The 25,603-nt window shown below is 51.4% G+C and overlaps 3 protein-coding genes across 3 annotated transcripts in view; 2 read left to right on the top strand and 1 right to left on the bottom strand.

The window, feature by feature from the left end:
- FXR2 (FMR1 autosomal homolog 2) overlaps window positions 1–15,730 on the top strand; it is a 32,967-nt gene extending 17,237 nt beyond the window's left edge. Inside the window, exons 8-17 of the mRNA XM_010339796.3 lie at window positions 9,210–9,380; window positions 11,872–11,950; window positions 12,296–12,405; window positions 12,637–12,723; window positions 12,986–13,208; window positions 13,426–13,623; window positions 13,710–13,910; window positions 14,005–14,100; window positions 14,301–14,401; window positions 15,037–15,730. Of these exons, the coding sequence (XP_010338098.2) occupies window positions 9,210–9,380; window positions 11,872–11,950; window positions 12,296–12,405; window positions 12,637–12,723; window positions 12,986–13,208; window positions 13,426–13,623; window positions 13,710–13,910; window positions 14,005–14,100; window positions 14,301–14,401; window positions 15,037–15,132 (1,362 nt within the window). The 3' untranslated portion in view covers window positions 15,133–15,730. The remainder of the gene's footprint in view (window positions 1–9,209; window positions 9,381–11,871; window positions 11,951–12,295; window positions 12,406–12,636; window positions 12,724–12,985; window positions 13,209–13,425; window positions 13,624–13,709; window positions 13,911–14,004; window positions 14,101–14,300; window positions 14,402–15,036) is intronic.
- A 106-nt stretch (window positions 15,731–15,836) lies between these two features.
- Window positions 15,837–18,670, top strand: SOX15 (SRY-box transcription factor 15). Its single transcript, XM_003929182.4, has 2 exons — window positions 15,837–17,823; window positions 18,417–18,670. Exons 1-2 carry the CDS (start codon window positions 17,291–17,293, stop codon window positions 18,583–18,585), a joined length of 702 nt encoding a protein of 233 aa, XP_003929231.2. The 5' UTR covers window positions 15,837–17,290; the 3' UTR covers window positions 18,586–18,670.
- Window positions 18,671–18,741: 71 nt separating this feature from the next.
- On the bottom strand, window positions 18,742–24,784 carry MPDU1 (mannose-P-dolichol utilization defect 1). Its single transcript, XM_039476033.2, has 7 exons — window positions 24,600–24,784; window positions 21,179–21,244; window positions 20,903–21,035; window positions 20,198–20,283; window positions 19,971–20,089; window positions 19,692–19,802; window positions 18,742–19,533 (listed from the first exon to the last, which is right to left on the bottom strand). Exons 1-7 carry the CDS (start codon window positions 24,700–24,702, stop codon window positions 19,408–19,410), a joined length of 744 nt encoding a protein of 247 aa, XP_039331967.1. The 5' UTR covers window positions 24,703–24,784; the 3' UTR covers window positions 18,742–19,407.
- Between the last annotated feature and the right edge of the window lie 819 nt (window positions 24,785–25,603).

Below are 25,603 nucleotides of genomic sequence, written 5' to 3'. Positions count from 1 at the left end.
ACAGAACAAAGAGGTTTTTACTGGGCAATTAAACCTGGGTCAGCTGTTTTATCTCAGACTCCTCCAGATGGCAGAACTCTGTCATGTTATAGTGAAATTATTTTCAAATTTCTTTTAGCCAAATTTATTATTATTTTATTTTATTTTATTTTTTTGAGACGGAGTTTCACTCTTGTTACCCAGGCTGGAGTGCAATGGCACCATCTTGGCTCACCGCAGCCTCCGCCTCCTGGGTTCAGGCAATTCTCCTGCCTCAGCCTCCTAAGTAGCTGGGATTACAGGCACGAGCCACCATGTCCAGCTAATTTTTTTTTTTGTATTTTTAGTAGAGATGGGGTTTCACCATGTCGACCAGGATGGTCTCGAACTCTCGACCTCGTGATCCACCCGCCTCGGCCTCCCAAAGTGCTGGGATTACAGGCTTGAGCCACCGCGCCCGGCCTATTATTTTTTTAAAGACAGAGTCTTGCTCTGTTGCCTAGGCTGGAGTGCAATCTTGGCTCACTGCAACCTCCGCCTTCTGGGTTTAAACTGTTCTCATGCCTCAGCCTTCTGAGTAGCTGGGATTATAGGCGTGCACCACCATACCCGGCTAAGTTTTGTGTTTTTTTTTTTTTTTGAGACGGAGTTTCGCTCTTGTTACCCAGGCTGGAGTGCAATGGCGCGATCTCGGCTCACCGCAACCTCCGCCTCCTGGGTTCGGGCAATTCTCCTGCCTCAGCCTCCTGAGTAGCTGGGATTACAGGCACGTGCCACCATGCCCAGCTAATTTTTTTGTATTTTTAGTAGAGACGGGGTTTCACCATGTTGACCAGGATGGTCTCGATCTCTCGACCTCGTGATCCACCCGCCTCGGCCTCCCAAAGTGTTGGGATTACAGGCTTGAGCCACCGCGCCCGGCCACTCTGTAGGATATATTTGAGAATCATTTGGTTTTTAAAAAAAAGAAAGAAAGAAAAAATACGAATGTATTTTGAATATGAGAAGGACATTAAAAAAAAAGAGAGAACCATTTGGACAATGGGAAACCACTGGACTTGGAATGCTAAGTCTTGTCAAATAATTGTCTTTTGGCAAATATATTTCATTACACTGAGATTTATCTTCTTCATCTGTGACAGTGAGGTCAGTAGGCTAGATTGTTTCTTTTTAAAAATTTTATATTTAAATTTTTTTCCTATTGGTTCATTCTCACAACTTAATAGATAAACTAGAACATTTCTTTTTTTCTTTTAAGATGGAGTTTCTTTTTTTTTTTTTTTTTTTTGAGACGGAGTTTCGCTCTTGTTACCCAGGCTGGAGTGCAATGGCGCGATCTCGGCTCACCGCAACCTCCGCCTCCTGGGTTCAGGCAATTCTCCTGCCTCAGCCTCCTGAGTTGCTGGGATTACAGGCACGCGCCACCATGCCCAGCTAATTTTTTGTATTTTTAGTAGAGACGGGGTTTCACCATGTTGACCAGGATGGTCTCGATCTCTCGACCTCGTGATCCACCCGCCTCGGCCTCCCAAAGTGCTGGGATTACAGGCTTGAGCCACCGCGCCCGGCAAGATGGAGTTTCTTGTTGCCCAGGCTGGAATGCAATGGTGCGATCTTGGCTCACTGCAACCTCTGCCTCCTGGGTTCAAGCCATTCTCCTGCCTCAGACTCTCAAGTAGCTGGGGTTACAGGCGTGTACCACCACGCCTTGCTAATTTTTGTGTTTATTTAGTGGGGACAGGGTTTCGCCACGTGGCCAAGCTGGTCTCAAACTCCTGACCTCAGGTGATCTGCCCACCTTTACCTCCCAAAGTGCTGGCATTACAGGCTCGGTGAACGACTGCTCCCAGCCTCATTCTTTTTTTTTTTTTCCTCTTTGAGACAAGGTCTCACTCCCATTACCCAGGCTGGAGTAACATGGCTTATTGCAGCCTTGACTTCCTAGGTTCAGCTGATTATCCCACCTCACCCTCCATAGTAGTTGGGATTACATGTGTGCGCCACCATGCCCAGCTAATTTTTTTTTTTTTTTTTTTAGAGGGAGTCTCACTCTTGCCTAGGCTGGAGTGCAGTGGCGCAATCTTGGCTTACTGCAACCTCCGCCTGCCTGGCTCTAGTGATTCTCCTGCCTCAACCTCCCAAGTAGCTGGGATTATAGGCGTCAAGCACCACACCCAGCTAATTTATATATATAAAATTTTAAATTTTTATTATCATTATTTTTTATTTTAAAGACAGAGTTTCACCCTTTTAGCCAGGATGGTCTTGATGTCCTGACCTTGTGATCTGCCCATCTTGGCCTCCCAAAGTGCTGGGATTATAGGCTTGAGCCACTGCGCCTGGCAATTTTTGTTTTTTTAGTAGAGGTAGGGTTTCACCATGTTTTTCAGGCTGGTCTCAAGGTCCTGACCTCAAGTGATCTGCCCACCTTGGCCTCCCAAAGTGCTGAGATTACAGGCATGAGCCTCCGTGCCCAGCTTTGCTGTGTTGCCCAGGCAGAATGCAGTGGCATGATCTTGGCTCACTGCAACCTCTGCCTCCCGAGTTCAAGCAATTTTCCTGCCTCAGCCTCCCGAGTAGCTGGGATTACAGGCACCTGCAACCATGCCCATCTATTTTTTGAATTTTTAGTAGAGACAGATTTATCACTGTGTTGGCCAGGCTGGTCTCTCACTCCTGACCTCAGGTGATCCACCACCTCCCAGAGTGCTAGGATTACATGCGTGAGCCACTGCACCTGGCCAGCATTTTGTATTTCTAATAGATATGTGGTTTTGCCATATTGCCCAGGCTGGTCTTGAACTTCTAGGCTCAAGAGATTCACTGGCCTGTACCTCCCAAACTGCTAGAATTACAGGTGTGAGCCACCACACCCAGCCTAAATATTTCTTTTTTAGGCAGGTGCGGTGGCTCACATCTGTAATCCCAGCACTTCAGTGCTTTGGGAGGCCGAGATGGGTGAATAACCTGAGGTTGGGAATTCAAGAACAACCTGGCCAATGTGGTGAAACCCCATTTTTACTAAAAAGATAAAAATTAATTAATGGGGTGCACTGGCGGGCACCTATAATTCCAGCTACTCATGAGGTTGAGGCAGGAGAATTGCTTGAACCCAGGAAGTGAAGGTTGTAGTGAGCTGAGATTGCACCATTTCATTCCAGCCTGGGTAACAAGAGAAAAAACTGTCTCAAAAAAAAAAGAATTTTTACTTTTTTTATTTTTTATTTTGTGAGATAGCATCTCTTGTCGCCCAGGCTGCAGTGCAATGGTACTATCTTGGCTTACTGCAACCTCTACCTCCCAGGTTCAAGCAATTCTTCTGCCTCAGCCTCAAGAGTAACTGGGATTACAGGAATGTGCCACTACACCCAGCTAATTTTTATATTTTTAGTAGAGACAGGGTTTCACCATGTTGGTCAGGCTGGTCTCGAACTCTGGACCTCAGGTGATTTGCCCACCTCGACCTCCCAGAGTCCTGGGATTATAGGCGTGAGCCACCATGCCTGGCCTGACTAGAGTATTTCTATGAGATCTTTTTGAATTCTGACATCCTATAACTATGATTCCCTTTTTCCTTGGTGTTACACTATTCTAAGTGAATAGGGTGTGTATGCTTGAATATCCATTTCCATTTATCAAGTGAATTGATCTTGTTGGGAGGCTTTTCTCTGTGCCTTTGCCAATTCTGGGTCCTGATAATCTTTGGCTTCTTCCGGGATCCTGCTCAGGATCCCTTGTACTAGTGTGTAGAAACTTACCATTACCCTTAGATGATGCAAACTTTATTTTTTGTTTTGAGACAGAGTCTCGCTCTGTTGTCCAGGCTGGAGTGTAGTGGAGCAATATGCAATCTCCACCTCCCAGGCTCAAGTGATAAGTGATCCTCCCACCTCAGCCTTTGGGTAGGTGGGATTACAGGTGCAAGCCACCACACCCAGCTAATTTTTTTTTTTTTTTTTTTTTTTTTGAGACTGAGTTTCACTCTTGTTACCCAGGCTGGAGTGCAATGGCTCGATCTCGGCTCACTGCAACCTCCGCCTCCTGGGTTCAGGCAATTCTCCTGCCTCAGCCTCCTGAGTAGCTGGGATTACAGGCACGCGCCACCATGCCCAGCTAATTTTTTTGTATTTTTAGTAGAGACGGGGTTTCACCATGTTGACCAGGATGGTCTCAATCTCTTGACCTCGTGATCCACCCGCCTCGGCCTACCAAATTGCTGGGATTACAGGCTTGAGCCACTGCGCCTGGCCTATTTTTTTTTTTTTTTTTTTTTTTTTTTTTTTGAGACAGTTTTCCTCTGTGTCGCCCAGGCTGGAGTGCAGTGGCACAATCTTGGCTCACTGCAACCTCCCTGTAATTCTTTTGCCTCAGCCTCCCAAGTAGCTGGGATTACAGGCTCATGCTGCTAATTTTTACTTTTTTTTTTTTTTTTTTGAGACGGAGTTTTGCTCTTGTTACCCAGGCTGGAGTGCAATGGCGCGATCTCGGCTCACGGCAACCTCCACCTCCTGGGTTCAGGCAATTCTCCTGCCTCAGCCTCCTGAGTAGCTGGGATTACAGGCACGTGCCACCATGCCCAGCTGATTTTTTTGTATTTTTAGTAGAGACGGGGTTTCACCATGTTGACCAGGATGGTCTCGATCTCTCGACCTCGTGATCCACCCGCCTCGGCCTCCCAAAGTGCTGGGATTACAGGCTTGAGCCACCGCGCCTGGCCAATTTTTACTTTTTTAGTAGAGATGCGGTTTCACCATGTTGCCCAGGCTGGTTTTGAACTCCTGACCACAAGTGATCCACCTGCCTCAGCCTCCGAAAGTACTGGGATTACAGGTGTGAGCCACCGCACCCGGCCTGATACAAACTTTTATCTGCTTCAGTTTCCAGTGTGCAGGTTTTCTGATTGACAAAAGGTAGAATATTTAGCTGTCCTAGGACTTGGCTCTATTGATCTGTCTGGTAAAGTGTACCAAATAAACTAAACATAGCCATAGGTGCTGTCTTTTTTGTTTGTTTAATTTTATATTAACTTAAAAAATAGAAATAGGGTTTTGCTGTGCTGGCCAGCATGGTCTTGAACCCTTGGTCTTAAGCAGTCCTCCTACCTCAGCCTCCCAAAGTGCTAGAATTACAGGCATGACCCACACTACACCCAGCCACAAAGATTTAAGAACAGGGACATGTGAGGCCGGGCATGGTGGCTCACGCCTGTAATCCCAGCACTTTGGGAGGCCAAGGTGGGCAGATCATGAGGTCAGGAGATCAGGACAATCCAGGCCAACTTGGTAAAACCCTGTATCTACAAAAAAAAAAGAAAGAAACAGGGACATGTATTTGTTGTTGTTGTTTTTTCCCCAGAGTTTTGCTCTTGTTGCCAGGCTGGAGTGCAATGGCATGATCTCGGCTCACTGCAACCTCCATCTCTCAGGTTCAAGTGATTCTCCTAACTCAGCCTCCCGAGTAGTGGGATTACAAGCACTCACCACCAGGCTCAGCTGAATTTTTTTTTTTTTTTTTGTGAACGGAGTCTCGCTCTGTTGCCTAGGCTGGAGTGCAGTGGTGTGATCTCGGCTAACTGCAGTCTCCGTCTCCCGGGCTCAAGCAGTTCTCCTCCCTCAGCCTCCCAAGTAGCTGGGATTACACGCATATGCCACCATGCCCAGCTAATATTTGTAATTTTAGTAGAGTCAGAGTTTCACCACATTGGCCACGCTGGTCTCAAACTTTTGACCTCAAGTGGTCTACCCACTTTGGCCTCCCAATGTGCTGAGATTACAAGCGTGAGCCACAGTGCTGGTCCCATGTCCTTGTTTTTTGAGATCTTGTGGCTAGGCGTGTGGCTCACGGGAGCCTGTAATCTCAGCACATTGGGAGGCCAAGGCGGGCAGATCGGTTGAGGTCAGGAGTTTGAGACCAGTGTGGCCAACATGGTGAAACCTTGTCTGTACTAAAAATATAAAAATTAGCTGGAAATGGTGTCACTTGCCTGTAATTCCAGCTACTTGAGAGGCTGAGGCAGGAGAATCACTTGAACCTGGGAGGCGGAAATTGCAGTGAGGGGAGATTGTGCCAGTGAACTTCAGCCTGGGTGACATACCCCATCTCAAAAAAAAAAAAAAAAAAAGAAAGAAAAGAAAAAGAAAACCCAGCGCTCTGTGAGCTTATCTAGAAGATGCTTATAAATCATTGTAGATCTCTTCTCCTCCCTTCCTAAGGCAGCAACTCAACTTAGTGTCTTTCATTTTATTATTATTTATTTATTTATTTATTTTTTGAGACGGAGTTTCGCTCTTGTTACCCAGGCTGGAGTGCAATGGCGCGATCTAGGCTCACCGCAACCTCCGCCTCCTGGGTTCGGGCAATTCTCCTGCCTCAGCCTGCTGAGTAGCTGGGATTACAGGCACGCGCCACCATGCCCAGCTAATTTTTTGTATTTTTAGTAGAGACAGGGTTTCACCAGGATGGTCTCGATCTCTCGACCTCGTGATCCACCCGCCTCGGCCTCCCAAAGTGCTGGGATTACAGGCTTGAGCCACCGCACCCGGCCTTATTTATTTATTTTTTTTGGAGACAGGGTCTCGCTCTGTAGCCAGGTGCCAGGCTGGAGTGCAGTGGTGTGATCTTGGCTCACTGCAACTTCCGCCTCTCAGGTTCAAGCAATTCTCCTGCCTCAGCCTCCTGAATAACTGGGAGTACAGGTGCACGCCACCACGCCCAGCTCATTTTTTTTGTATTCTTTAGTAGAGACCGGGTTTCACCATATTGGCCAGGATGGTCTCGATCTCGTGACCTCGTGATCCGCCTGCCTTGGCCTCCCAAAGTGCTGGGATTACAGGCATAAGCCACTGCGCCTGGCCTCAACTTAGTTTCTTTTTCCAACTTTTTCTTCTTGCCTGGTGCAAATCCTTGCTATAATTCAGTCCTGTCCAACTTGGAAGTAGAAGTAGTGTATTGCAATCTAGGAATGTCTCCTTTCAGGTTTTTGTTTGTTTGTTTGTTTGTTTTTAAGATGGAGTTTTGCTCTTGTTGCTCAGGCTAGAATGCAATGATGCAGTCTCGGCTCACCGCAACCTCTGCCTCCCAGGTTCAAACGATTCTCTTGCCTCAGCCTCCCAAGTAGCTGGGATTATAGGCATGTGCCACCATGCCCAACTAGTTTTTTTCTTTCTTTCTTTTTTTTTTTTTGAGACGGAGTTTCGCTCTTGTTACCCAGGCTGGAGTGCAATGGCGCGATCTCGGCTCACCGCAACCTCCGCCTCCTGGGTTCAGGCAATTCTCCTGCCTCAGCCTCCTGAGTAGCTGGGATTACAGGCACGCGCCACCATGCCCAGCAAATTTTTTGTATTTTTAGTAGAGACGGGGTTTCACCATGTTGACCAGGATGGTCTCCATCTCTTGACCTTGTGATCCACCCGCCTTGGCCTCCCAAAGTGCTGGGATTACAGGCTTGAGCCACCGTGCCTGGCATTAGTTTTGTATTTTTAGTAGAGACGGGGTTTCTCCATGTTGGTCAGGCTGGTCTGAAACTCCTAACCTTAGGTGATTCACCTGCCTTGGCCTCCCAAAGTGCTGGGATTACAGGCATGAGCCACTATGCCCGGCCTCTTTTTTTTTTTTTTTTTGAGATGGAGTTTTGCTCTTGTTGCACAGGCTAGAGTGCAGTCACGCGATCTTGGCTCACCACAACCTCTGCCTCCCAGGTTCAAGTGATTCTCTTGCCTCAGCCTCCCGAGTAACTTGGATTACAGGCATGTGCCACCACACCTAGATAATTTTGTATTTTTAGTAGAGACTGGGTTTCTCCATGTTGGTCGGACTGGTCTTGAACTCCCAACCTCAGGTGATCCGCCTGCCTTAGCCTCATAAAGTGCTGGGATTATAGGTGTGGGCCACCGCACTCAGCCCAAATATTTTTTCTATTTGGTGCTTACAACAGGCGTCCCCAAACTTCTTACACAGGGGGCCAGTTCACTGTCTCTCAGACCGTTGGAGGGCCGCCACACACTGTGCTCCTCTCACTGACCACCAATGAAAGAGGTGCCCCTTCCTGAAGTGTGGCGGGGGGCTGGATAAATGGCCTCAGGGGGCCGAAGGTGGCCCGAGGGCTGTAGTTTGGGGACGCCTGGCTTACAACATGGGATTCAGTCTTTTTTTTTTTGAGACGGAGTTTCGCTCTTGTTACCCCAGGGTGGAGTGCAATGGCGCGATCTCGGCTCATCGCAACCTCCGCCTCCTGGGTTCAGGCAATTCTCCTGCCTCAGCCTCCTGAGTAGCTGGGATTACAGGCACACGCCACCATGCCCAGCTAATTTTTTGTATTTTTAGTAGAGACGGGGTTTCACCATGTTGACCGGGATGGTCTCGATCTCTTGACCTCGTGATCCACCCGCCTCAGCCTCCCAAAGTGCTGGGATTACAGGCTGAGCCACCGCGTCCGGCCCGGGATTCAGTCTTCTAAAACCTTTCCTGTCTTCCTGCCCCTGAACCCAGGGATTCCTCTAAGGACTGATTGAGAAATGAAGTGAAAGTATGGTGTTGTATAGGCATGTTTTCTGTTTTTCTTAACCTGTTGCTTTTTACTTAAGTTGGTAGGTTTTATTTGGGGATGAGTTAATACTCATTTGGTTAAGGTAAGAGTTCCTTACATTTGCATGTACCTTGTGAGAAGTACTTTCACAACAGCCATGTCTAATCCTCTTGCTAGTTTTGAGAATAAGATAAATTGGATATAATCACTTAGCAGATGACACCAGAGGCAGAGTGTGTTTTGTTTAAGATCACATACACAGGTATTTGTTAGGGCCAGATCTAGAACTTTGGTGGGTCCCAGTCCAAACTCTGCCCTCATTACCTTCCCTCCCCCTAAAACCAATGGTATTTGGAAGGAAGGAGTGTTATTAAAAGTTCCTGACCTTGGTGGGGTGTGGTGGCTCACGCCTGTAATCCCGCACTTTGGGAGGCTGAGGTGGGTGGATCACCTGAGGTCATCCACGAGATGGAACCACTGTAATCCATCCAGCCTGGGCGACAGAGCGAGGCTCCATCTCAAAAAAAAAAAAAGAAGTTCCTGACCTTTCCACATAGGTCCTGGTGGTCAGCAGACTCTAGAGTGGTTTTGGTTTTCTATTCATATCATACATTTTTCCTTATTTAAGTTATGCAAAGGGTCATGTGCCTGGGACTGTGTTCTGAGATTCTACCACCATGCTTCCTACAGTGACTTTTCCTTTCAGACAAGCAAGCAGTTGGCAGCAGCCTTCCAGGAGGAGTTCACAGTTCGAGAGGACCTGATGGGACTGGCAATCGGGACTCATGGTGCCAACATCCAGCAGGCCCGAAAAGTACCTGGAGTGACGGCCATTGAGTTGGGTGAAGAGACTTGCACTTTCCGCATCTATGGGGAGGTCAGCAAAGGATCTCTTTATTCTGGGTCTCTTAGGGAATAGAGGGAAGAGAGGCCAAAGTAGAAAGCAAGCCTCAGGCTGGGCACAGTGGCTCACACCTGTAATCCCAGCACCTTAGGAGGTCAAAGTAGGAGGATCACTTGAGCCTAGGAGTTTGAGACCAGCCTGTACAATATAGTGAGACCCAGTCTCTATAAAAATTTTTAAATTACCTGGAAGTGGTGGTGCATACCTATAGTCCCAGCTACTCAGAAGGCTGAAGTGGGAAGATGGAAGGGAGAGTCACTTCAGCCCAGGAGTTTGAGACCAATCTGGGCAACATAGAGAGACCCTGTCTTTACCCTCCCCCCCAAAACCACAAAAAACCAAAAAACATTAACTGAGCATGGTGGCATGCACTCGTGGCCCCAGCTACTTGGCTACTTGGGAGGCCAAGGCAGAGGAATCACTTGAGCCTGTGAAGTTGAGGCTGCTGTGCACTGTGATGGTGCCACTGAAACAACCTGGGCAACAAAGTCAATAGAGTGAGACCAAAAAATAGAAAAGAAAAAAAAAAAATAGGCCGGGCACATTGGTTCATACCTATAATCCTTGCACTTTGGGAGGCCGAGGCAGGCAGATCATCTGAGGTTGGGAGTTCAAGGCTAGCCTGACCAACATGGAGAAACTCCATCTCTACTGAAAATACAAAAAATAGCCGGGTGTAGTGGTTCACACCTGTAATCCCAGCACTTTGGGAGGCTGAGGCAGGTGGATCACAAGGTCAGGAGTTCAAGATACGCCTGGCCAATATAGTGAAACCCCGTCTCTACTAAAAATACAAAAAACTAGCTGGGTGTGATGTCGCATGCCTGGAGTCCCAGCTACTTGGGAGGCTGAGTCAGGAGAATCGCTTGAACCTGAGAGGCAGTGGTTGCAGTGAGCTGAGATTGCACCACTGCACCCCAGCCTGGGCAACAGAGTGAGACCCCATCTAAAAAAAAAAAGTACAAAAAATTAGCTGGGCGTGGTGGCACATGCCTGTAGTCCCAGCTACTCGGGAGGCTGAGGCAGGAGAATCGCTTGAACCCAGGAGGCAGAGGTTTCAGTGAACTGAGATTGCGCCATTGCACTCCAATCACACCACTGCACTCCAGCCTGGGTGATAAGAGTGAAACTCCATCTCAAAAAAAAAAAAGACCAGATCTCTTTGTTGCCCAAGTTGGTCTTAACTCTTGGCCTCAAGCAGTCCTCCCTTCTTGGCCTCCCAAATTGTTGAGATTACAGGTGTCAGCCACTGTGCCTGGCCAAGGTCCTCTGTTTTTTTTTTTTTTGAGACGGAGTTTCGTTCACTCGTTACCCAGGCTGGAGTGCAATGGCGCGATCTCGGCTCACCGCAACCTCCGCCTCCTGGGTTCAGGCAATTCTCCTGCCTCAGCCTCCTAAGTAGCTGGGATTACAGGCACGTGCCACCATGCCCAGCTAATTTTTTGTATTTTTAGTAGAGACGGGGTTTCACCATGTTGACCAGGATGGTCTCGATCTCTCGACCTCGTGATCCACCCGCCTCGGCCTCCACCCGCCTCGGCCTCCCAAAGTGCTGGGATTACAAGCTTGAGCCACCGCGCCCGGCCTGTTTGTTTTTTTTTTGTAGACAGAGTCTTACTCTGTCACCTAGGCTGGAGTACAGTGGCACAATCTTGGCTCACTGCAACCTCTGCCTCCGAGGTTCAAGCAATTCTTTTGCCTCAGCCTCTCAAGTAGCTGGGACTACAGGCATGCACCACCATGCCCGGCTAAGTTTTGTGTTTTTAGTAGAGACGGGGTTTCACCATGTTTTGTTTTTTGAAGTTTTTATTTAATTTGTTTAATTAATTTTGTTTTTGAGACAGAGTCTAACTCACTCTGTTGTCCAGGCTGGAGTGCAGTGGTGCAATTTTTTTTTTTTTTTTGAGACGGAGTTTCACTTTTGTTTCTTAGGCTGGAGTGCAGTGGTATGATCTTGGCTCACTGCAACATCTGCCTCCTGGGTTCAAGCAATTCTTCTGCCTCAGCCTCCCGAGTAGCTGGGATTACAGGCATGAGTCACCATAGCCAGCTAAGTTTTGTGTTTTTAGTAGAGATGGGGTTTCATCATGTTAGCCAGGCTGGTCTTGAACTCCTGACCTCAGGTGATCCACCCACCTTGGCCTCTGAAAGTGCTGGGATTACAGGAGTGAGCCACTATACCTGGCCTGCAATCTCAATTTATTGCAACATCTGCCTCCTGTGTTCAAGAAATTCTCCTGCCTCAGCCTCCTGAGTAGCTGGGATTACAGATGTGAGCCCTTGGCTGATTTTTGTATTTTTAGTAGAGATGGGGTTTCACCATATCACCCATACTGGTCTTGAACTTCTGACCTCAACTCATCCACCTGCCTGAGCCTCCCAAAGTGCTGGGATTACAGGAATGAGCCACTGCTCCCAGGTGGTCTTCTGATGCAGTAACAACTCCCCACTGTTCTTCCTTTAGACTCCTGAGGCTTGCCGACAGGCCCGAAGCTACCTTGAGTTTTCTGAGGACTCAGTGCAAGTGCCCAGGAACCTGGTTGGTGAGTTGGTGGTGTGTATATACAGTTAGAGGTCAGAATCAAGATTCTCTACAGTGATTCTGAGCTTGTATCCAGGGATTGGCACCTCCCTATGGACTCCCAATTTCACAAGGATAGAGAATAACAGTCTGCAATGGGACTGATAAAAATCAAAGAATAGATTTCTAGGGATTGTAATATTTTGTCCTGTAAAAGCACATCAGAAACCTAGAAGCAGGAGAATGAAGTAAATGGAGCTCATATGGAGAAAGAAAATGAGGCTGGAAGACGTTTTATCAGCTTAATTCTTATTTCCTCAACAACAACAACAAAAAAAATGTTTAATTCCTCCTTTACCTATTCCAGGCAAAGTGATTGGAAAGAACGGGAAAGTGATCCAGGAGATTGTGGATAAATCTGGTGTGGTGAGGGTTCGAGTGGAAGGTGATAATGACAAGAAGAACCCCAGGGAGGAGGTATGGGTACGGGACAACTGGGCATAGAAATTGGTTTCCAGAAGTAAATGGGATTGTCCTCTGAGGGCAGGGATTGTTCTTTGAGAGGTGGAATAGGAAACTTGTTTAACCCTAGTAGATTTAGAGCCCAGAATGATTCCACTGGGCAGGCTCCCCTTGGAGACTGGGCAGGGTCAATCCTTCCATTTCATTTTCCTTTCTGATCCATCGTTTCTGCCCTCTGCTCTCCAGGGAATGGTTCCCTTCATCTTTGTTGGCACCCGAGAGAACATCAGCAATGCCCAGGCTCTGCTGGAGTATCACCTCTCCTACCTGCAGGTACCCAGGCCAGGAGAGGAAAGCGCTGGGGGTGGAAAGGGGACTCAGACTGCTGTGGGGATAAACTCAGGAGTTTTGGTGCCCTGTTTCTCTGTGTAGAACAGAAAACATTTATGGAAATTTGGGGCTTCCTTGTTTAGCCAGTTATCTTCCTTCTCCTTATATTCCTGAGAGATTAGATATAGAAGGGACAGTTAGGGTGGAGAAGCATGAAGAAAGGCACTGATTTTATTTCTCCTTCCCACATCTTCTACCCAACCAGGAGGTAGAGCAGCTTCGCTTGGAAAGGCTGCAAATTGATGAGCAGCTTCGGCAGATTGGACTGGGCTTTCGACCTCCTGGGAGTGGGCGGGGCAGCGGTGGCAGTGACAAGGCTGGATATAGCACTGATGAGAGCTCCTCCTCCTCCCTCCATGCGACTCGAACCTACGGGGGCAGCTATGGGGGCCGGGGCCGTGGCCGGAGGACAGGCGGTCCTGCCTATGGTGAGACAGCTATGGGAACAGGAGGCAAGGAGTGGCAGGGCTTGTGGGTAGGGGCAGAGGTCTGGATGGAAGTTTGGGGAAATCTGTAATGGAGATGATGAAGAGGTGATTGGCTGGGGGGCTTGTGAGTAAGAGGGAGAATTATTCCAGCTTGAGGAATGTGATGGATCTTGGAGTGGGATGAACGACCCTGAATAAACAACACCGTGTTCTTCAGGTCCCAGCTCAGATGTGTCTACAGCTTCTGAGACTGAGTCAGAGAAGAGAGAGGAGCCCAACCGAGCTGGGCCTGGCGACAGGGATCCCCCAACCCGAGGGGAAGAAAGCCGGAGGCGGCCGATTGGGGGACGTGGAAGGGGACCCCCACCTGCCCCCCGGCCCACTTCAAGATATAATTCTTCATCTATTAGCTCAGGTACCAGACAGCTGTGTTCATGAATATGGGCCAAAAGGAAAGATGATGGGTACCTGACTGCCAACTCCTCTTCTGTATCTGACCAGTTCTGAAGGATCCAGACAGTAATCCCTACAGCCTATTGGACACATCTGAACCAGAGCCCCCGGTTGATTCAGAGCCTGGAGAACCCCCCCCAGCAAGTGCCAGGCGCCGCCGCTCCCGCCGCCGCCGCACTGATGAAGACAGGACCGTCATAGATGGAGGCCTGGAATCAGATGGGCCCAACATGACAGAGAATGGCCTGGGTGAGGGTGTGCCTGGGGTCTGGAATATTAGAGATGGGTAAGAATCAAGGGTGGGAGGTTGGATGTGTGACTCTGGTTTTTCCCTACCCTACAGAAGATGAATCAAGACCCCAACGTCGTAACCGCAGTCGCCGCCGCCGTAACCGTGGTAATCGGACTGATGGTTCTATCAGTGGAGACCGCCAACCAGGTCAGCCAACTTTGGACACCAAAATCCTTCCTCAGAGCTGAGAGAATGGGATACTTCCTACCCTGTGAAAATGAGGGGTTCGGGTTCAGTGGGTATCTTGGGCTGGCTACCAGAATTCCATCTCAAAGTCTTTTTTTTTTTTTTCTTTTGTAATTTTCATCGAAAACCATCTCAAAGTCTTAATGTCCTGCCTTCCCCAGTGACTGTGGCTGACTATATCTCACGAGCAGAGTCTCAGAGCCGCCAGCGGCCACCACTGGAACGCACTAAACCCTCAGAGGACTCTCTTTCAGGACAGAAGGTAGGCAGGCAAGATGTGGTTTACCCTATCCTTCGTTATTATGGGGCAGGGGGCACACAAAATTTCACAAAGAAATCTCTTACCGAGGCTGGGGGCGGTGGCTCATGCCTGTAATCCCAGCACTTTGGGAGGCTGAGGTGGGTGGATCACCTGAGGGCGGGAGTTCAAGACCAGCCTGACCAACATGGAGAAACCCCATCTCTACTAAAAAATACAAAATTAGCTGGGTGTGGTGGTGCATGCCTGTAATCCCAGCTACTCGGGAGGATGAGGCAGGAAAATGGCTTGAACCGGGGAGGCGGTAGTTGCTGTGAGCTGAGATTATGCCATTGCACTCCAGCCTGGGCAACAAGAGCAAAATTCCGTCTCAAAAGAAGAAAGAAATCTGTTATTGAATTGCAGAGGCAGTTGTGTCTGATGGAGTTTAGAATAGTGTCAACTTTGAATGCGATAGAGAGGAATGTGTAGTTCACATTTTCTGGATCCCAAGTAAGAGAGAATGGATCATGGGATCAAGGAGCCAATCTCTGGATCACCACATGCCAGGAGTGCTTGGATGGTAGGAAATGTCACCCACCTGAGTTTCTGCTCACCATGTGCTTGATTTTCTGTTTTCTTTCCCACTTGCCCCTCAGGGTGACTCTGTCAGCAAGCATCCTAAGGGCCCCTCGGAGAATGGGGAGCTCTCTGCCCCCTTGGAGTTGGGTAGTATGGTGAATGGGGTTTCATAAAACCTCCAGCCTGCATCCCTCCCTTCTCCATCTCGCTTGCTGCCCAACACCATGGCCCTCACAGGCCCAACTGACCTGCGCTGGAGCTGCTCTTATCTAGGGGGGAGGGGGGTGGCACAGCAGCTTGGGTACCCCCCAACCTCCAGGAGCTAGTGGAGGGGTGTGTAACAGGGTCATACCCCCTCCCTCTTGTCCACCCTACCCCCAGGGTAAGGGGAGCCTCTCTCCCCCATCAGACTGGATGTGCCTTTATCCTCTAATGCCCCAATCTCTCTCTGAACACCCCCATTCTCCACCTGTTGGTGGGGGGTGCTCCTTGACCCACCCAGATTTGACCGTTCAGGGGGCCTCCCCTGCTATCCCTCCTCCCATCCTGTACCCCCCATTTCTGGGGCCTCATCACTGTGGAAGACGGGGATAGTAAGAGATAAGTGGGTGGGAGGCACGGGGAAGGTTTTGGAGTAGAACCAGGGGTGTGTATGAAGGGGGGTGACAAGGTCCCCAGGGGGAGGGGACCAACCTTGTCTGGTGGATGAGAAGGCGTATTTATTTTTCACTGTACAGTATTTAAAAAGAGAATAAAAAAAATCCAAATGGCTCTGTGGCTCCTGTGCCGCCTTTGTCCCCAGTTTGGTCCCTCTGTTTCTTTAGGACTGACCTGCCCTGGCCCCTGGCTCTTGTTTTCTGTTCCTCCACACCTGACTTCTCATTGTCTCTTGTCCCAAAGATGGTCTTACTTCTGGGAATTTCTGACATTCCTAAACTCCCCAGGTCCAGGTACTCGCTCCTGGTCCAGAGGAGGGGGTCTTGTGCCTTATTGCTTCTCCCCTCCCCCAAGTTTGCTGGTAGAGGGAGTTGGGCCACTCCTATACCCTGAGTCATGGCACAGGCTAGGCAGGGCTGCTCAGAGCTGGAGCTGTTCCTGCTAGAAGCCGGGAGCCAAGGCAGGCTGCTTAATCCGATTACCTGAAGCCTGGGGCTTGGGCTGGGCCTTGGCAGAGTGGGGAGCAGGGTTCCCTCATGGCAGCCTCTGAAAGCCTGGTGTCCAGCCTTCTTTCCTTGCTGGTGTTCTGATCTGGCTCTAAGCTTTTTCTTCAGCAGGCACAAAACAGACCTCTCAACGTGGGGGAGTTGTCCTGGGTTTCCTGGCTGCCCCTTCATGACTTCGAAGACTGAAGATAAAACTTGCCATAATTCAATGGCAGTGGAGAAATCTAGGTTTAGGGATTGGGGTTGGGAGGGCTTAAGTTTTCTCACTTGGGAAGGGGGTTGAATCACCGCCCAAGCACCTGCTGGAATGACTCAGGAAACAAAAATCGTCTCCCTCCTCAGCCTTTCTTGCCCCAGGGGCAGGTCTGGAATTTGAAGAGCAATAGGCACAAGGAAAGAGATTGGGGTGGTGGTGGTGGGGGGGTGATGCTCCCAAGCTCCTCTCAGCACAACTCGGCCCTGAGGGCACCTGATCCCCCTGTGCTTGATCCCATTGTGGAAAGAATTGGCTCTAAATTACCACTGCTTCAGGGAGGGGAGGCAATTACAGCCAGGGGCTGGGAGGCCTGACAGCAGGTCTTGGGCGTGGGGGGCGTGGCACCCTGAGGGGTGGGGGGCTGGAACAAACAGGACACCTGGGTTTATCTACAGGCGGCGGATGTTGGCGCCCTTAAGGAGGGCAGTCTTCCGGGCGGGGCTGGGGCGGAGTCAGTCTTTAAAAGCTGTTCCCAGGTCTGGCCCGCCTGCCGCAAAAGCTGAGCCCAGGTGGGAGAGGTCTGTGGCATCTGCGCTTGGCAGCTGCGGCAACTCCGGAGACCACAAAGCGCTTTATGGTTTACCCCCTCCACGGAAGGTCGGTCTGGTCACAGCTGCGGGCCGGGGAGAGGAACCGGGGGTCCCCCCAGTCAGGAGGCCTCAGGGCAGCACCACTTCAGTGCGGGGACACCAGACAGCGGATTTGGCATTCAGCTCTCCTAAAAGTGTGCCGAACTGGTTGGAAGCAAAGGCTCCAGTTTAAACGCTGGACTTTAGGGATGAAATATACTTTTTAGAAACCCAAGTTCCTCGGCAACGACTCCAGACTGGGAAGACCCTTCCATTTTCAGGATCGACGCTTCACGTTGAGGGGAGGGCATTCAGGACGTCCTCTTAAGGCTTCTCCCGACCCATGGCGCTCCCGGGCTCCTCACAGGACCAGGCCTGGAGCCTGGAGCCTCCGGCTCCCACGGCTGCTGCCTCCTCGTCTTCGGGACCCCAGGAGCGGGAGGGTGCTGGGAGCCCCGCAGTCCCTGGGGTGCTACCCCTGGAGAAGGTGAAGCGGCCGATGAACGCGTTCATGGTATGGAGCTCCGCTCAGCGCCGCCAGATGGCGCAGCAGAACCCAAAGATGCACAACTCCGAGATCTCCAAGCGCCTGGGCGCGCAGTGGAAGTTGCTGGGCGAGGACGAGAAGCGGCCCTTCGTGGAGGAGGCCAAGCGGCTCCGCGCCCGGCACCTGCGCGACTACCCCGACTACAAGTACCGGCCTCGGCGCAAGGCCAAGAGCGCGGGCGCCGGACCTTCCCGCTGCGGACAGGGAAGAGGCAGCCTGGCCAGCGGCGGCCCACTCTGGGGGCCAGGGTACGCGACCACCCAACCCAGCAGAGGTTTTGGGTACAAACCCCCCAACTACTCAACAGCCTACTTGCCTGGCAGCTATGGGTGAGTGCCTGGGAAGCGGGCTGAAGTCGGAGGCCCTTGCGCCCCTGTCCTGGAGCCTGGGTGGGGGCGGATGCTGGAGGACGGGAGCCCACCCAAGCAGAGGCCACTCCGGGCTAAGGTGTGGGGTGCACGGACCCCAGTACCTCCGAGGCCAGTATAGGGTGGGGCGGGCCAGGGTTCTCCCAGAGGGCGTTTCCCTCAGTCTGGAGGTGGCAGCCCTGCAGGGTCAGGTGACAGACCCCTGGATGCAATTGTGTCCGAGTTAGATGCCCCATTTCCCCCCTGCTGCTGGCCTGTGCGTGACCCGACTTCCTCTCCCAGCCCTCGGGGTAAGGAGAGGCCAAGCCCATTCTGCCCCATCCTGGCCTGACGCCCCAAGAGGAAAAGGCCCTGCAGCACGCAAGCCTGCTCCCGAGCGTGTCCCAACAGGGCCGCGGGCTCTCCATCGCCGGGTCGGCTTCCGGGCCTGCTGCGCCGAGCGGGCTGCATAGTCAGGGCTGGGTGGGTGTCGAGCTCTACCCTGTCTGCACAGAACTGGTCAGACTCACCTCCAATCCAGGAAGTGCCCTCTAACTTCTTGTTTCTCTCTGCAGCTCTTCCCACTGCAAACTGGAGGCCCCCTCACCGTGCTCCCTCCCTCAGAGTGACCCTAGGCTCCAGGGGGAGCTGCTGCCCCCCTATGTCCCCTACCTGCCCCCAGGCTCTCCCACTCCATACAACCCTCCCCTTTCTGGTACCCCCATGCCCCTAACCCACCTCTAACCCTCATGGATGCAGCCCTCACCAGATCAGCCTCCTCTTCCTTTTTTTAAACCAGCAGCATTCCCTACCCCAGGCGGCCGACCCTTTCCTGTATTGGACTACAGTTCAGGGGCTGCCTGCAGTCCTCCCATGGAAGCCAGGGAGAGCAGCACACAGTTGTATTTTTGGTAGTATTAAACACAGTTTTGTATTATTCAACTGCGTCTCCAGTCTTTATTGTCCCATGTGTTCCCCTCACTGCAGTAGGAACCAGCCCCATCTCCACTCCCTTCCGCCTAGACCTGCCAGAGCAGGAACCTCCTCACCCCACCCTGGGGCCCTGCCTGAGTCATTCTCTGTCCACCTTCCCCCACCCCCAGCACTGGGGTCTCGGAGGCAGTCCCAGCCGGGCTGAGGGAGGGAGGGAAGCAGCCACAGCCCCCCACTTCCCTCCACTCTGCTGTCCAGGCTCTCTTGTAGGGCCAGAAGGGAAGTAGGGAGGTTCGAGGCCAGGGTAAAACATTTGCCCAGGGAGAGGGTTAACCAGCCAGAAATTGCTGCTAGAGGAAGAGGCTTGGCTGAATGATTCATAGGACATGTACAGGGCTTAGAAAAGCTCTCAAATGTCAAAATTTTGGCTTGGAAGATGCTACTCCCATTCTCTCCTTTTCTAAGGATCTAGATCCATCAACCATTTGTTGCCACTAAAAGCAAACCCTGGCTCAGGAAGTCTGCCACTGCAGAGGAATGGCGGATGAGTAAGTCACACCAGCAGGCTGGCTCAGATGGGGAGAACCCTGAGGTTGGGTAAATGAGTGGAAATGGAATGACTAGCAGCTGGCTCTACTGCGCCTTTTTCTGCTTGTGGGGAGGCTTTGCATTCCAGTAGAAGAGAAGCTGCGCAGCGATGAGGCCATTGCAGAGGGAGGAGACCACAAAGGTTCCAGCCATCAGGGGGTCTCCAGTTTCCTGGTCGTAAGAGACAGAGCCAGGGTTACCCTTCAGCATAACTCAAAAAAGTTTCCCTTATGGACAAAGGTTCCTGACAGGGGCAGCTTTCTCCCTTAGTTGGGAGATGTAAGATGATAAGGTTTTAGTGCCTTCTAGAAAGATAATGTTGCACTCACCTGAATGGAAGTGAAGATTCGGGCCAGGGAGCCCCCAAACAATAGGAAGACTGTGATGGCTGAGAGCTGGCCTGTGTGCCCATTGTGGTAGTTGGTGGCTGCCTGGAGAAGCTAGGGGAGGAGTTGAGACCTTTGGCTCTGTCATCTGAGCCCTTCCCACACTGCCATCGCTAATTTCCCCGCTCCAAGTCCAACACCCCACACTTTGACCTTCCAGTCCGCCCCTTGACCCTCCCCCTCCACCCACCCCACATCTTGTCCCTTGCTCCTCATACCCACCCTTCCCACCACCACAGCAGGCACATTGGAGGCCTGGAGCAGGGTGACTACAGTCAAGGGCGTCAGAGGTGAGAGAAGCACCAGCAAGACCAGGCCGTAGCAAGCCAGGAAAGCGACACCTAGGAGTGGGGAGACAGGAGTCCTTGTCAATCTCAACATCATCGGGCTTTCCCAGGTCCGAGAGTGCCCAGGAACCATGCAGCCTGCTCTTGGTAAGTCCCCAGCACCTTTCACAGTCTGTCCTCTGTAGTGCATGACCAGGAAGCAGATGGTGATCGTCTGGAGCATCAGGAATAAGGCTTCACCCCAAGAGCTGCAGAGTCAAGAGTTGGGAGGAAGAAATGGGGGCCTAGAAAGAGGCAGGGAAAGCCTCCATAGCCCATCCAGGGACACGATGCTCTGTTCAGGCTTCTCTACAGTCCCCACATGTGAGTGACTCATTCTGAATCTTGGCCATTCTTGGGATGATCACCCCTTCTCAAGGTCACCTCCACTGGTGATAATTCTGTTTCTAAAAGGGCTTAAAACTTCCTTGCCCCCCTGCATTTTTTTTTTTTTTTTTTAAGTTTTATTCTTGTTGCCCAGGCTGGAGTGCAGTGGCATGATCTCAGCTCACTGCAACCTCCGCCTCCCAGGTTCAAGTGATTCTCCTGCCTCAGCCTCCTGAGTAGCTGGGACTACAGGCGTGCACTACCATGCCCAGCTAATTTTTGTATATATATATATTTTTTTAGTAGAGACGGGGTTTCACCATGTTGGCCAGGCTGGTTTCGAACTCGACCCCAGGTGATCCACCCACCTTGGCCCCCAAAGTGCTGGGATTACACGCGTGAGCCACCTCACCCAGCCACTTTCCTGCCCTGTAACCTCCTTCACCTGAATCCCCATTAGAGTTGGGGTATTACCCTCGGGGAGGATGGGTGGCCCCTCACCTGAATGGGAAGTTGTTAGTGATGCTGTAAACCATGGTCCCAGTCAATGCCACTAGCTCAAGCATTACAGACTGCAGGCTCAAACCTTCAGCACTCTTGGCTCCCAGGATTTTAAACACCTGCGGCAGCTTTACTAGGGGAAAAGATGAGAAGAGTAGGACTGAGGAGGCTCTGTTCTTTGGGATGCAACACAACAGCTACAGAACCAACACCCACACAGTAGATGGCCTCTTAGCACCTCCGCCCCCAACCAAACAGCAGGAATAAGATACATACCTAGAAGTGACCCAGCCACAATGCCCAGCCCCAGGCCTTTGCTGAGGAGAATCTTGAGGCAGGGAACTGAGAAGAGAAGAAAGGGTAAGCAGACAGCAGATGTGTGAAACCGAGAGGAAGGCTTGAAGTACTCCCGTGGGCTCTCCCCGACCCCCTTACCCACACCTCGGTCTTACATTGTCTTGGGGAAAGAGGGGCGAAGGGCAGGGAAAAAGGTCTAGTCCTTCTTGCTCCAAACCACCTCTTTTTTTTTTTTTTTTTTTGAGACATCTTGCTCTGTACCCCAGGCTGGAGTGTAGTGGCCCAATCTCAGCCCACTGCAGCCTCTGCCTCTCGGGTTCAAGCAATTCTCTTGTCTCCGCCTCCCAAGGTGCTGGAATTACAGGCTCGAGCCACTGTGCCTGATCCCAGACTATTACTTTCCAAAACAGCTTTTCTCCAGTGCCTACCCACCCCACATCCAATCTTACATTCCCTATAAATTAACGTCCAGACTTGGCTTGATCTTCACAATCTCCATTGCTTCCCTGTATAAAAGTGAGAAACAGGCTGGGTGTGGTGGCTCACACCTGTAATCCCAGCACTTTGGGAGGCTGAGGTGGGTGGATCACCTGAGGTCAGGAGTTCAAGACCAGCCTGGCCAACATGATGAAACCCCGTCTCTACTAAAAATACAAATATTAGCCAGGTGTGGTGACACACGCCTGTAATCCCAGCTGCTCATAAGAGAAGTTGAAGCAGGAGAATCCCTTGAACCTGGGAGAGGTTGCGGTGGGCCGAGATTGTGTCATTGCACTCCAGCCTGGACAACAAGAGTGAAACTCCACCTCAGAAAAAAAAAAGGCCGGGTGCGGTGGCTCATGCCTGTAATCCCAGCACTTTGGGAGGCCAAGGCGGGCAGATCATGAGGTCAACAGATCGAGACCATCCTGGCCAACATGGTGAAACCCCATCTCTACTAAAAAAAAAAAAAAATACAAAAAAATTAGCTGGGTGCGGTGGCGTGCCCCTGTAATCCCAGCTACTCGGGGGGCTGAGGCAGGAGAATTGCTTGAACCCGGGAGGCAGCAGTTGCAGTGAGCCAAGGTCATGCCACTGCACTCCAGCCTGGTGCCTGGTGATGGAGTGACTCTGTCTCAAAAAAAAAAAAAAAAAAAAAGCTGAGAAATGTCCAAGAATTTTCTCTGGGCCAATGGGTGGCCCATTTATTTCACATGTCGTCTTTCTCCAAAGACAGGTCTTCGTATCATTTATTTATTTATTTTTTTTTTGAGATGGAGTTTCGCTCTTGTTACCCAGTCTGGAGTGCAATGGCGCGATCTCGGCTCACCGCAACCTCTGCCTCCTGGGTTCAGGCAATTCTCCTGCCTCAGCCTCCTGAGTAGCTGGGATTACAGGCATGTGCCACCATGCCCAGCTACTTTTTTGTATTTTTAGTAGAGACGGGGTTTCACCATGTTGACCAGGATAGTCTCGATCTCTTGACCTCATGATCCACCCACCTCGGCCTCCCAAAGTGCTGGGATTACAGGCTTGAGCCACCGCGCCCGGCCTCCTATCATTTATTTTTAATTTTTTTTTTTTTTTTTTTTTTTTTTGAGACGGAGTTTCGCTCTTGTTACCCAGGCTGGAGTGCAATGGCGCAATCTCGGCTCACTGCAACCTCCGCCTCCTGGGTTCAGGCAGTTCTCCTGCCTCAGCCTCCTGAGTAGCTGGGATTACAGGCACGTGCCACCATGCCCAGCTAATTTTTTTGTATTTTTAGTAGAGACGGGGTTTCACCATGTTGACCAGGATGGTCTCGATCTCTCGACCTTGTGATCCACCCGCCTCGGCCTCCCAAAGTGCTGGGATTACAGGCTTGAGCCACCGAGCCCGGCCATTTATTTTTAATTTTTTAATTTTTTGTGAGGGTGAAGGAGTGATCGAGGGCAGGAGAGAGGGAGGGCTCTTTTTTTTTTAATTTGGATACAAAGTCTCAGTCTGTTGCCCAGGCTGGAGTGCAGTGGTGTGGCGATCTCCACTCACTGCAACCTCCGCTCCTGGTTTCAAGTGATTCTCCTGCCTCAGCCCTCCTGCGTAGCGGGGATTACAGGTGCCCGCTACCATGCCCAGCTAATGTTTTGTATTTTTAGTAGAGACAGGGTTTCACCATGTTGGCCAGGCTGGTCTGGTACTCCTGACCTTAGGTGATCAACCCGCCTCCAGCTCCCAAAGTGCTGGGATTACAGGCATGAGCCACCCCACCTGGCCCATACGACTTTTTCTTGAATACTCTGTCCCTGGCCCCTACTCAGGGACTAAACCTTACCCTTCTAGGGCTAGTTTTTATGCCCTGGCCATCCATAACTTCTCTAGCCTTGAAGCCTGCCCCTTAAGGAGTCAGCGGGAGTCAGCCTCTCACGGGTCATAAACGCGGCTAAAACAAAGTGCCCCACGAACTTAAGACAGGTAGTATGAACTGACAGGGGCATACTGACGCTTCCCAAATAGCCTGACGGTGGGCCTTCTTGCGAAGCTGTCTCACAATCAGAATAAGGAAGGACAGGCCGGGCGCGGTGGCTCACCCCTGTAATCCCAGCACTTTGGGAGGACGGAGGCGGGCAGTCAACTGAGGTTGGGAGTTCGAGACAACCCTGACCAACATGGAGAAACCCCGTGTCTCTTAAAAATACGAAATTAGCGGGGCATGGTGGCGCATGCCTGTAATCCCAGCCACTGAGGAGGCTGAGGCAAGAGAATCGCCTGAACCCAGGAGGAGGAGGTTGTGGTGGGCCTAGATCGTGCCACTGCACTACAGCCGGGGCAAGAGTGAGACTCTTGTCTCCAAAAAAAATAATAAATACAAAGGAAGGAAGGCAAATTATTCCGAAATCAGGCTATGAGGAGGCTGGAAAGAAAGCAACCAGGGTGGTGGAGGCTTTGGGGGTGCAATGAAGACCCGATTCATCTGGGCTTTTTAATTCTGCTAGCGATCTAATAAAGGCTGGCACGATTTGACTTTTTTTTTTTAATTAAAGACGGGGTTTCACCATGTTGGTCAGGCTGGTCTTGAACTCCCGACCTCAGGTGATCCGCCCGCCTTGGCCTCCAAAGTGCCTGGATTACAGGCGTGAGCCACCACGACCGGCCCTGACTTGATTTTTATTTTGTTTTATAGAAGTTGAGTCTTTTCGTCTTTCATTGTCGCTAAATCACAAACTCTACAAAGAACGTAATTCCACCCGGCGACCTCCCCACTGGCACAACTATGGCGACCTCCCTCTAAGGAGCCCGAGACACTTCCGCCCCTCTCAGAAGTGACTTCCGCCCAGCTCGGCGTGGCGGCAGTAATTGCCATCAGTCGCCGGTCAAGCCTTGGACTAAGAAGGATCCACGGTCGCTCGAGCAGGACTTGGGTCGGATGCTGAATAAAACTCACCGTGAAGCAAGTCCCACTGAACGAAAAGTTGGTCGTAGCATTTCTCAGGTAAAAGAATCGGCACGAGCAGCCGTTTAAGCGCTCCGTCTGCCTCAGCCGCCATATTGCAAAGCTGGCTTCCGCCAGTCTTTCCAGACCGCCATTGACTTTCGTTGCGCCTGCGCGCCGCGGACACTCCGCCTCGCTCTTTTCCCGCGGCGAAGCTGGCCCGCCCGCAGCTCCCTGCTTTTTCTGACGCTACCCATCACTGCTCTAGTGGCGTAAAATAAGTCTCAGTCGGGGACCACGTTTTGGACGCGCCCCCCCGGTGGAATTCTAAAGCTTGCCGGAGCTGCACGCCTGCGCAGTGAAACCTCCCACGTCTTTGTTGTCGCTTCCAGTTTGGAAGCCAGATTTACACCCCTGCCTTTCTCCGCTCCTCCTGCTGGGCGCCATCTTGTCTTCTTCTAACACACTTTGTATTGTGCGAGGTTGAGAGTGAAGGAGCCCGAGTCCCCGAGGCGGCGTTGGGTGGGGGAGCTAGTAACTCCCGTTTTCTCGGCGTTTCTAGAGGGAGGGGCGCCGGCGGGAGCAGAAGCGCCTGCACCTGGCAGGCCTCCTTAGGCGCCGGGTTGCACGCAGGGCCCCGTGCGTGTCTCGCCTCCGATTGGCCCAGGCCTCGGGGCGTGGGTGAGCCGGCAACTGCCCGGCCTGCAACGGTGAAGCAGAGGTGGGGAAGGCCAGCCCCTGAATCACCCCCTGGGTCGCAGAGCTGGCTGTCTCTGGGAAGCCGAGGCCTGGTGTGGCAGCCCTTGGGTTCTCCCCTTCGCCGCAGGGCGCTCCACGTGCTGGGCAGAGACTTCCGCCAGGCCGAATGGGCCCTACAGTTCTGCTTGGGAAAGGGCACCTTGGACTGCCTGGTGGGAGCACTGTGCTTCGTTACCCAGCGCCGGGACGCCAACCCATGGCGCCCAGCTGTGCGCCATCCCGCCGTGGAGCAGCCCTTTGGTGGCCCCTGCGCCACA

Source organism: Saimiri boliviensis, chromosome 17 (assembly GCF_048565385.1).
Source record: "Saimiri boliviensis isolate mSaiBol1 chromosome 17, mSaiBol1.pri, whole genome shotgun sequence".
NCBI lineage: Eukaryota > Metazoa > Chordata > Mammalia > Primates > Cebidae > Saimiri > Saimiri boliviensis.
Note: the sequence above shows the minus strand (reverse complement) of the source record. Positions and strands in the feature narration are given on the sequence as shown.